Below are 11,911 nucleotides of genomic sequence, written 5' to 3' on the forward strand. Positions count from 1 at the left end.
GCACTGTGCCCCCCTGCCCCCCCCCCCCCCCCCCCATCTGGAGCGCCGGCTGTAGGTGGGCTGACTACATAGTCGCATTACTATAGCCAGGCGCGACCCAGGATTTCTTAGGGGGGGGGGGGCTCTGCTATTTAAGTAGGCCTACCGGGTAGATAAATTATTAATGGCTTTGCTTATAGGAAATATTAGTAGCTGCTGACGCGACGTTACTCGTTCAGTTGATCTAGCGCCATCACAAGACATAATAATTATAATGTTATGTTTATTATGGAACTTGTGCATGAATCATGTTGCAGATGAAAGTCTGTGTTGTGAACTAGTCAGAAAATCTCATCTTTATTACCATCAAACATATAAAGGACTTATCATTTTGATGAAGAATCGAAGTTCGTAGGTATGCTATTTTCTATTTCATTATTTAGGTAATTTTGGTATAACACTGGACTGGTATGTTTTTGGGATTGTGTAACTTGTTCGATACTGTGTGTAGAATTCTCGAGTAGGCTAGATAATGTGTGTTGACTGTCGATACCAGCAGGATGCGGTAACCGGTACTAACAATAATGAGGTAAAGACAGCCAAAGGTTTACTAGAAACTTAACTCACGTGATCCAGGAGTGTTCAGTCTTAAGATGTGTTTATGCTCACCTTTTTCACGTCAGAACAGTAGGCTGACGATTCTGATTTCTGATAGTGCAGTGATACGCGCGTTGGCGATGCGAAAAATGGATTCCACAATGATTTCACATCGACTTTGTTCAGGGACTTAGTATTTTTACATTATGAGACGGACAAACCATAAAGGTAGACAGTGAACTGGAGATATTTTATTATGCAGAATCCATTTTTTCAATGCCAGCGCGGATCAGGAACCCGAAACTCGCAGAGCTCCGAAGGAAGCATCAGGGGAAGAAAAAAAATTAAACTGTTTCGGGGGCTATACTTTTCAAGAGCTCTGGTTTGCATGAAAATAACACTCTTTAATTTGTTATGCATTGAGCTCTATGCCAATTTTGAGGGCTCTTTCATGATTTTCAGGGGGCTCTTTTTGGCATTTGGGGGGCAAATTCGCCCCTAACCCCATGTATTTTTTCCCTGGGAAGCATAAACAGTACCCCCGTGGAACTGCATTTATGATGAGTGTTTACGATGAGCATTTCAAAACTAACCCTGTAAGTTGGGGCTCTGATCGGATCGGAAGAGCGGAGTGACACCCTCGCACCTATGATCGGTATCGGATCGGAAGATCTACCAAAACAAATTGGCTAATTTTTTTTTCCTTTTTTTTTCAATAACGAAAATTTTCAAGTTTTTGGCTATCAAATGCTTTATTTGATAGCTAAAAGCTTGAAAATTTTCATTTACAGGGCTATTCAAAACACTTGTTCTTCCTTCAAAGTGAGCAATTAACGCTTCATAACAAGGAATTTAGGCGCTAATAGTAATACCGATATCACCGGGCATGTGCACTGGCTTCATTCTGTCACTCCATTTATGCAACTGTAGAGTCAATGGAACGAGAAAAACAATTTTATTTACAGAATGAAGCATGCATGGTGGAGGTGCAAAAGTACATGCATGTACATGTTAATACACTAGCATCAGATATTATTTTTTGTTCCTCTAATTTGTCCTTATACAGGTGTATTCCGAATAATAAGTGACTAGTCTACATGTACATGTAAGTGCTAAAAATCACATGAAAATTTGATGAAGAACAATCTTGACTTGTTTTCAAGTAAAAAAAGGTAGTTAATATTTATAACATCATTTTACATTTTTTCTGAATATTGACATGATTGATGCAATGGAAGCAAGAAACAAGAAAGTGTTAGTTATAACTCTTGAGTCTTTTCAGGCTTAATAAAAAATAAAGCTATCACTTTTTCCTTTTGATTTAACAAAATGTAGACTAACATGAACTGGTATGACAAAGACTGAGAGTGAGAGAGAGCACTAAACATGAATATTTTGATAAGTCTTAAAAGATGTTATAGGAACTTCTTCAAATTACTCTTTAAAATCGCCTGTCCGGATACACACGTCTTTGTATGTACATGTACTTGTAATTCAACAACTCCTGAAATTGCTTTAAAAGGGATGAATTTAATCATATTATTATTTTTGACCAAAAGACCAGTGATGTACTAATCGCCACTCGCCAGTAATCTTTTCTTCAATGTAGTACTACAACAAAAAAAGTAGTAGGACTAGGAGTAGTACTCTGCCATGCATGTCTATAGTCATAACTGTGAGTGGCCAACATACATGTACAGAAGCCTGCATCAGTACACATGACATGTACCGGTAACTGTACATCTACAATGTACTTGTTCGTTTTGATTGTTTCAGAAATTAAAACTTTCGTGCTGAAAAACAATTGAATCTCAAATTCTCAATAGCCTGGCGTATGTACAAAACTGTATCAATTTTTGATTGATTTTTGTTTGTAAAAGTTTCTGGTTTAGAGTAGAATATACATGTAGAAGGGGAAAGGAAAATCACAGAAATTAAAAATGTAAGAAATAAACAAAGATTGCATGTGTGGAGTAAATTTGGAAAAGAGAAGAAAAGGGGGGTACAGTGTAAAATAAATTAAATGTTTAATAGAAGAGTTCAAAAGAGAAACACAAGGAAACATGTCAAAGTGGATGGAATAAGAAGGTGATACATGTACAAAGAAAAAGAAATACTGGTAAAAGGAAATACAAAAAGAGAGATACCCCCCCCCCCCCTTAGGAAAAAGATAAAGGTACACAACTGATACATGTACAAGGGTAGATGAAAAGAGAATATGAAAGGCAAAAAAACCCAGAAATTTGTAACCAAAATGAAAAATACAGGTACAGTGTAGACTGTAGAAAACAAAACAAAAAAGAAAGAAAAGGAAAGTACATTACTGTACGTGTGAGAAGAAGATTTAGAATTGCAGCTGGGGAAGAATTAAAAGATTACGGTACGTAGGGAGGTAAAGATAGACAAACAAAAAAAAGGATTAGAAAAGGTGAAAGGAGAGGTAAAAAAGCAAAGAAGTTCAGTGGGTCATAACAAAATTGTATGAGTTCACTCTATTGGAGTAAATTTAAACTTGCACAGTGTTCATGTATATGTCACTATGAATATGACAAACAAAGAAAGCGGACAAAATATACAGTTCCTCAGGTAGACAAAGGAACATCCCTTCACTGCTATTATGTAAAAAGGTGAATATGCATGTGACACCTGTTCTACACATTTTTACAAAATAGCAGTGAAGGGATGTTCCTTTGTCTACCTGAGGAACTGTATATTTTGTCCGCTTTCTTTGTCAGTCATATTCATAGTGGGTACTGTACATGACACCTCTGTATTACATCCCTCCAAAGTTCTGAACTGATATTTAGTTTAGTCGGCAGCTCAAGTTATATTTTTAGGGTGGAGTCTTGTTCAAAGAAATGTAGGTAAACGGCCTGAATTACTCAACCCCTGATCTTCATTTCCCCAAAACTAATCCCAGTGCTCATTTGATTCCTCATTTGATTCAAATTTGGCCAAGTCAACATTCTATAAAACTAGGGAAAATTAGTCAGTTTTAATTGCCTTCTTCCTGCATTTTTGCTGAATTAATATGCTAAAATATGTTCATGTTGTGGGAGTTAATTGGTCACTAAAATAGAATTTGTAAAATGAGAAGGAACTACATGTACAGTGTATATCTCTATTTAATCATAACTATTGAGTTCTTATTTTAATATGATCCTTTTATTTTCATGTGTATTTTTACCTGAGCATACAGTGTAGATCTCCTTTTGAAATTGAATATCTACATGTATATTAATGTTAAAGTACATGTAAGTTGTTAACAGTCATTAGAAATGGTAAATTTCCTATTCAGTAGATCAATTATCAACCTGTTGAAATCCTATCTACAGTATAAGCCATTTCCTTCATGGCAAATTTCCTCTAAAAAGATTGTATACTGTTGAAGGATAAGGAGCCACTCAAAAGGAAAATTATGAAAATTTGAAATGTTGCCACATGTTCAAGATCGACATGTAAACTATACATGTGATCTAGCTATATTGTCCAATTGTTGTACATAAATATCTCAAGGAAGAAACTACGGTATGCAAGCCTTTGTTAAACATTTCTTCCCTTAATTATGTTATTGGCAAGTGGCCATCACATCCTTGGGGGTAAGTTGTGAATGTATGTACATGAACATGTACATGTAAATGAATATTCAAGAGTGAAACGTTGACTTGAGATTCTTTTTTTCATTGATGATTTGGGCATAAAATATATTCCATACATACAGATGTATTTCATGGATATAACGTACATGTACAGTACATGTACCTGAAACCTCTTTTATGTTTCTGGAAAAAAATAACAACATGGAATATCTTGAGCCCAAACACACTGTTCAACCATAGACATACAATATTGCAACATGTACATTGTACATGTACTGTACATTGTACAAAGAAATGGTTCAACCTTCAAATTATAGGGCTGGATTCACTACACAAGGCTTACATGTATGTACAACTACAATACAGTACTGTACAGTCATACATTTACAGTAATGTGCATCGATCGCTTCCATTTGCAATTTGACAGTTATTGAATTGACTCACTTTTATTTTATTTAAGAAAGAAGGCACCTGTTGATATCAATTTGCTCTTTTGCAGACGGTGAATTAATCCCTGCATTCCATTGTTTTCTTGATTTGGAGCTCATACGTTCACCTACACTGTACATGCACTATACATTTACGAAGTACATACTGTACAGTCATGTAATGTGCATTGCTTCCATTTGCAATTTGACAGTTATTGAATTGACTCACTTTTATTTTAATTAAAGAAAGAAGGCACCTGTTATTAAATATCAACATACTGTACACTTTGCAGACGGTGAATTAATCCCTGCATTCCATTGTTTTCTTGATTCATCCCTGCTTTAGACTTTTCAAGCGGATGATCTCACTGTGACATCATCAGCCATACGGATCGAGTCAGTTCATTGACGGAAAGCCGCTCGGCTTCGTTTAAAGCTCTCTGGCCAAGACAGTCAAAGAACCCATTACACCTTCTTGAAGTTCTTGAGCATGTGAGGTAAAGCGAGGGAGCATTGAGGTAATCGCAGACAGAAATTGAAAGAATGATGTTGTTCTCATCGCGTCGCAGCTATCAGATGAAGATGGACGTCGGACAGGTGGTCGTTGCCCTGGTCGTCCTCTGCACGGAGATCATGCAGATCACCGCTGATGTCATAGCTGTGAGTTCATTGCCCATTTCATTTCTTACTTGTAAATCTGTGAATGTTCTTTGTACAGGTGTACATACAGGTATGTACATTAACGTGTTTTCAAGCTTTTGGCAGTTATCAACCGCTTGATGTTTATTATGAATCTAAAACACATGCTTGCAAATAATTACGCTGTATTTAATGTACATACAGTACATGTACCAGGTACATGTACATGTACATGTACATAGGGTGATCAAACTTCTTTTTTTTTTTGGATGGGGGTGTAGTGGGGTTGGTGGGGTTGAATGAGGTTGGTACTGTACATGGACACATGTACAGTACATGTACTGTACATGTAAGTGTAAATTCATTGGAATAATGTTTTCACACACACAAAAAGATAAGGATAACGAACAGATGAAATCTGGTCTACTGTACATATTTTATTGTTCTTTAAACCAATAAAACAATTAAGAATTGTATCTGCATACGGTATATACAGTACATAACAACAATATTGGACATTGTACTCTGTAGTCTGTACATTGTACACGTACATGTAGTGCTATTGCCCAACCTGATTTGTAATATTGTTCATTTTGCTTGCTATCAATAATACGGTAATGTATCAAAAATAATCCACTTAAACCGTTTGTGTTGTTGACTTTTGGACGCTGGGATTAGTACAATAATGATCTAGACAATATGACCTTTGCATTGATATGAAATTCAACCATATTTATAATCAATGAATATCAACTTTATGCACAACTTCTTTTTATGAGCCTGTGGAGTCTGAGCATTTTACTTCATTAAACATGCTTGCTTGGAAATAGTAAAACAACCTATCTCGTCTGTCATCATCTTCCTCAATTTCTGCCTTTGTATGGTCTCCCTGGAAACGGTTGCCATTGGCAACAACTCAACATGAGACCGTACATGTACATAAGGGGAAGTTGGAATGGAGAGAGCAGAATTAAAGAAAATAAAAAAAGAGAATGATCATGCGTTGAAGCATGTCTACAGTGCAGATTGCATTCCCTGCGGCATTGTGAATAACTATTACTCAGGGTCAATTTTTTTTATTTGTGCTGGTATTATGGTTTACCAGGATACATATCATTAGATGTACAGTATAGTACATTAATGATACAAGTATACGTGTAGTGTCTTATTACAGTATGTGACTATGTGCCCTGCACATGTACATGTACATCATGCAAGGAGATTTAATACCACGTGCGTATAAGTTTCGAAGGGCATTTTAGATTTGTGTCTGGACCCGGATATGATACATTGTACATTGTATACATGTACATGTATAGTACTCAAATATCTAAAATTACACTGCATTATATGTACAGGATGTTCAACATACACTGTACGTAAAATAATCAAAGGGTAAATATAAATTTTGAAGTATTTCAATACAGGTGTTAGGCCAAATTATTAAAAAAAAACATGTTTAATAGCGTCCTGTTTTTCGAAAAATAGGATGGAGGAGGCCTTTTTTTTCTTTCAAAATGGCTGTTCGGTACATTTTCCCTGACAGTCCGGCTATTTTTCAAGATGGCCCCTGACATTTTTTTTTTTTTTTTAATCAGAAATACATTTTAGCAGTGTTTTTTTCTTTAAAAAAAAATTCAACAAAAAATAAAAAAATAAATAGGAGGCGGCCTTCAAAAAGGAAGCGGGCGGGGACGCCAAACATGTATATGTTTTGTAATGACCTTATAGGGCAAATGGGAGGGGACCTGGCAAGATACATATCTACTGTACATGTATGTCACAGAGTAGCCATTTTGTGATTGATTGAGCGCACATTTGAAAATTTATAACATTCTTTTTTTTAATCTGTGTTTTTTTGCTCAAACATTCATCAACATGTTTCTCTCATTCATCTGCTATTATTAAAACTGATGTAATATCATAATATAAACCACCACCACCACAGTTTACATACATGTGTCATTTACACTACCATTAAGAATTTAAGTTTTAGTGAAAGAGACAGATCTTGTTTTTTTATAATGTTTTATAATGTTTTATAAATGTATACTGTATCTAGGTTAATAGCAGGTGTATCAAGTTCAGGGGGATTAAATATCTCGGTCTCAATCAGCCTGGTACATGTAATGTACACGTACATGTACATGTACATGTATAGAGTCATTCAGACAGGTGAAGTCCTGTACATTTATCCACTATCCAGTGCAGTGTGAATGGTCTGTTTTTCAGAAAAAATTGCAGTACATGTGTACACTGTACACTGTAGGAGTGTCGTGGCTGAGTGGTTTAAGGCGCTTGACTGGAGATGCGAAGGTCGAGGGTTCGAATCCCGACATGGCACTAATATTCTTTGGCAAGAATATTAACCTGCACAAGTACATGTACTCTGCACCCAGGGATTACATGTAAATGGGTACCCGGTGTGATGCGACTTCATTGTTGGTCAAACAGTTTTTGAGCGTCATGTACATGTAATACCTGGTTGTAATGCTCCCCAGGGAGTGGAGATTGTGCACACAGTGTGTACGACAGGCAAGTATGGAATCCAATGCCCAAGTGTTATACACAGTACACGTACATGCTAACGGGTAGAGATCAGAAGCTTTCCTTTCATTCACACGTAATAACTGTACATGTACATTGTACGTGTTAATTAGCTAATTAGTAGTACCGCCATTGTCTTTAAAACTGTCTATGCATGTCAACTGAGAATAAACGGTGAGAGGTGAACAGGTTCGATGCCAAGCTCCTGAGGTACCGGTACCTGCATTTCTAGTTTTAGGGAGAAATTTCATAGCAATTACTTTTTGAAGGGTAGAACTCCTACTATTTTATTCCATATGTATATTATCTGTTTGGAGCCAGAAGAGCATTTTATTACCCCTCCCCCTTATTATACTCTTTTCACACTTGTTTTGCTTAGCCCCGTACTATCCCCGGACTATTAACTCTTTTGGCTTTTCTCTCTGCAATTCCTTAGCCCCGTACTAGCCACAGCGTGAATATTCATTGATTCTCTCCACTGCGTTGTCCCGGACTATTTTTTGTTTCTGTTCTCATTCATTTGCTTGGCACCGCAATTGCGGAGTTAGCAGGAGTTAGCACCACAATTGCGGGGTTAGCCCTGCTATTTTGCAGGGCCGGCTAACCCCGCACTATAGGTGGGGCTAGCCCACTTTGGTAAATACAAGTCTGAACAGAAAGTGGAATAGGCTTAACCCCATACTATAGCTGGGGCTAAGACCCCCTCCTTTAACCCCACCTATAGTACGGGGTTTAATAAGCAAATTTTTGCCAGTGTGAAAAGAAAGTGGAATAAGCTTAACCCCAGACTATAGGTGGGGCTAAACCACCCCCCCCCCCCTTTAACCCCACCTACACTGTATAGTATGGAGTTAAGCAACATTTTGCCAGTGTGAAAAGAAAGTGGAATAAGCTTAACCCTGGACTATAGGTGGGGCTAAGATACCCTTTAACAGGGTTCTTGTTAATAGCCGGCAACCGGCTATTTTTTCCGGCTGTAACGGCAATCGTAGCCGGCTGTAAGCCTCTCCAAAAAAAATAAATAATAATACAAAAATCACATCATATTCGGTCAAGTCGCTATCTCAAATTTCTGTTATCACAAGCTTCACGAAGACACGCTTTCATAGCGCGGGGTTGTGAAAACGGTCGTAAAGAAATGAGATGAAACGTCTCCGAAACGATCGTAAAATAAAACCCTATTAAAATATGGACTTGCGGCGCGGCGCACGCGGGGGCAGAGCTATCTAGTATATGCCCAGTGCGCCAGAGCCAAGCGCAGGCCGGCAAGCTAGCTTACGCAAGAAAAGCGCGCGTTGTGAGCCGAGCTGAGCTAGCTGAGTGAATTTATCTCCGAGATCGCACGCCAGTCGAATTAAAATGGAATCGAAACGGCAGACATCGATGTCTTCCTTCCTTACTACAGGGTTCGTACACTTACACATTTTAAAAATTCCATGACTTTCCATGACTTTCCAGAGCAGGATAATGTAAATTTCCATGACCATTTTCAATGATGAACATGTCTTAATCTAAAGCGTACAACTATACATCATCGCAATACTAGGAAGCAAATTACAAAACTGTAAGGCGCACCCCTATTTCGAAGATAAAAAAAAAAAAATCTAAAAAAAAATCTGAAAAAAAACAACAACATTGTTACTAGACCTAGGTCTAACTTAGTTCACAAGCACTTCAACTGTGCCTTGTATAATGAAAAGTAAAAGTATTTTTCGAACACTGAAATAAGACGTGATCTGATCTGGTTAACAAAAAGCCACCAAAAAAAAGCCAACATTGGTCATTTTGTTAACATCAGATCGGCTCTTATTTTAGTGACAGCGTTCGAAAATACTTTCATTTTATTACGAGGCACAGTTGAAGTGCTTGTGAACTAAGTTAGACCCATTTAACAATGTTGTTTTTAAAACTAAATTAGATGACAGAATTTTCCTCCGAGTCCAAACAGAAATGTGGACAGGCTAGTTTTCACGTGGTGATTCGTTATCCCCTGTGTAAGTGAGCTTGCATCATACAGGTGAGTGAGCTGGAGACACGGGAGAGCTTCGGCCGGCAAAGTCCTTGTGACAGGGCATAATTTATCGAGACTGAAGAAAAAAAACTGGAAAAAAAACTCTCTTCCTTTCAAATTTGGAACGTAGTTTAACTTCAAATAGTAGATCCTATTCTTTATTTGCATTATGTAATTCATGTTGAGACACAGAGATTCTTGAAACCACTAAAAAGTAGCATTTGAGGACTCAAATATCATGTACCTGACTATATAAGGCCCATCCCCGACTTTGGATATTTTGCTGAGGGAATAAAAAGTGTGCCTTCATTGCGGACGTTGGGGAAAGCAGCAACCACGAGGCTATAGGCTAGCTAACTACTGGCTGTATGCTCGCGCTCGCACAATGCACGCCAAATGTATATCAAATGCGATTCAGGGTTGCGATATTCGAGTAAAGAGCAACACAATTTTTAAAGGGGTTCTTAAGAAAACACGAGTGGCTCATGATACATAGTTATTTACATTTAAATTATTGTTTCATGAATATTCTGTGGTAAAACCCCAGGGTAAAACACCTTCATTCAAACTTTTAATCAAAATCAAAGCACAAGCTCGATCAAAAAGTAATCGTACAGCGTGCATGCAGCATTCTTGTATGTACACACACCGGCACCATGCACCGCACCTGTCACTGCAAGTCATTCATGCGCACAAACATCTTGCATACAGTATGAAAGACACAATAGACACGGTACCAGTAGGTCCTAAAGATATTGCGTGTTACGAAAAAGGTCCTGTGAACCACAGATTTTACCAAATGTTTTTTCCTTTGTTCACAAGACAAATTAAATGCCATTTTAACAAACATCTTGAAAAAAAAGATTTTCCCTGACTTTCCAGAAGAAATGGATGAATTCCCTGACTTTCCCTGACTTTTTACTTCTGGAAAAAACATTTTTAAATTCCCTGACTTTCCAGAAATTCCCTGACCCGTACGAACCCTGTTACTATTAAGAGTAAGAAGCAACGTACAGGTAAGTTTTTTATTTGAAATGTAAATAATAATGTAGGCTAAATTATAAATAATACCGGTAGTAATAATGAGCGTGAAACTGTGATTGATTTGGCGATGCACGATTCGATAACGTATTCGTAACACCCCCAGACCCCTGTGACAGCTGTCACATACCTGCAAACCATTTACCAATCCAATTTTGTCATATTTTTTTTATGTGTGTTCCAATTTTTTAAATTTTTTATCGCAAACGATTTTCTTCACTGACAAGGTCCTGTAAACGTCAGTTAACCGTTTTTGCCCAGGACTACCTTGTATCATTATCATGTAATTCAAAATTGTAGATTCATCACAAATATGATTGATTTATCAGAAACAATAATGGAGCATTTTCATTTCATATTGTATATCATATGAAAAGTAAGTTATTCAGCCAAAATATTCATGATCTTTATCATTAAACTATGGCTCATACAGTGTGGTCATATCTTCAAAAATAAGGCTAAGATAGCACCAGAGAGCATCTAAAACCCTAAAGCTTCCAGGGCCCTTGGGCGGGCCCTGGACCCCGGCCGCAAGGGACTTCGCGCTCGTGATGTGCGCTTTGCGCACATGGTGATGTGCGCTACGCGCACAGAGATTTTTCTTTTGCAATTTTAGTAGCCTCCTGTAAATCATAAATAGCCTGCTATCAGAAAAATTAACAAGAACCCTGCTTTAACCCCACCTATAGTACGGGGTTAAGCAAAATATTGCCAGTGTGAAAACAGTATCAGTTATTACCCCTCCCCTTTATTAATATACAGTGTACCCCTCCCCTTTAGTAGTTATTACCCCTCCCCTTTATTACTCCTCCCCCTTATTACCCCTTCTTTCCCAAAGAAGATGAAGACTTGATGCATGGCTGATTGTCAACGAAACAGAGTTAAGTCTTATGTCAACTCTGTTTGTTGCTACGGCAGGCAGCCAGTGAAAACAAATTTGTTTAATCAAATTATGGAAATGCAAGCATTACTTTTAAACAAACAGAACTTTGTTATTCCTGGCTCATTTTTCTTGATTGAGGTGTCATATACATGCATATGAAAGGGCAGAAAAAGAACTTTCTAGAAAT

General features: G+C 37.5%; 1 protein-coding gene across 4 annotated transcripts in view; it reads left to right on the top strand.

Annotated features, from left to right (window-relative positions):
- Window positions 1-263: 263 nt before the first annotated feature.
- The window catches only part of LOC592126 (E3 ubiquitin-protein ligase RNF13), a 42,995-nt gene continuing 31,347 nt past the window's right edge, over window positions 264-11,911 (top strand). For 2 of the 4 annotated variants that reach the window (XM_030981828.1, XM_030981826.1), the window contains exons 1-2: window positions 314-394; window positions 4,950-5,263. In XM_030981828.1, the coding sequence (XP_030837688.1) occupies window positions 5,147-5,263 (117 nt within the window). In that variant the 5' untranslated portion in view covers window positions 314-394; window positions 4,950-5,146. Of the gene's footprint in view, window positions 395-4,949; window positions 5,264-11,911 lie in introns of those variants that run through there. The other 2 variants (XM_030981827.1, XM_030981829.1) reach the window with 2 other exon arrangements.

The sequence above is a fragment of the Strongylocentrotus purpuratus genome, unplaced genomic scaffold (genome assembly GCF_000002235.5).
Source record: "Strongylocentrotus purpuratus isolate Spur 01 unplaced genomic scaffold, Spur_5.0 spur5_scaffold_12, whole genome shotgun sequence".
In the NCBI taxonomy this organism is placed as follows: Eukaryota; Metazoa; Echinodermata; class Echinoidea; order Camarodonta; family Strongylocentrotidae; genus Strongylocentrotus; species Strongylocentrotus purpuratus.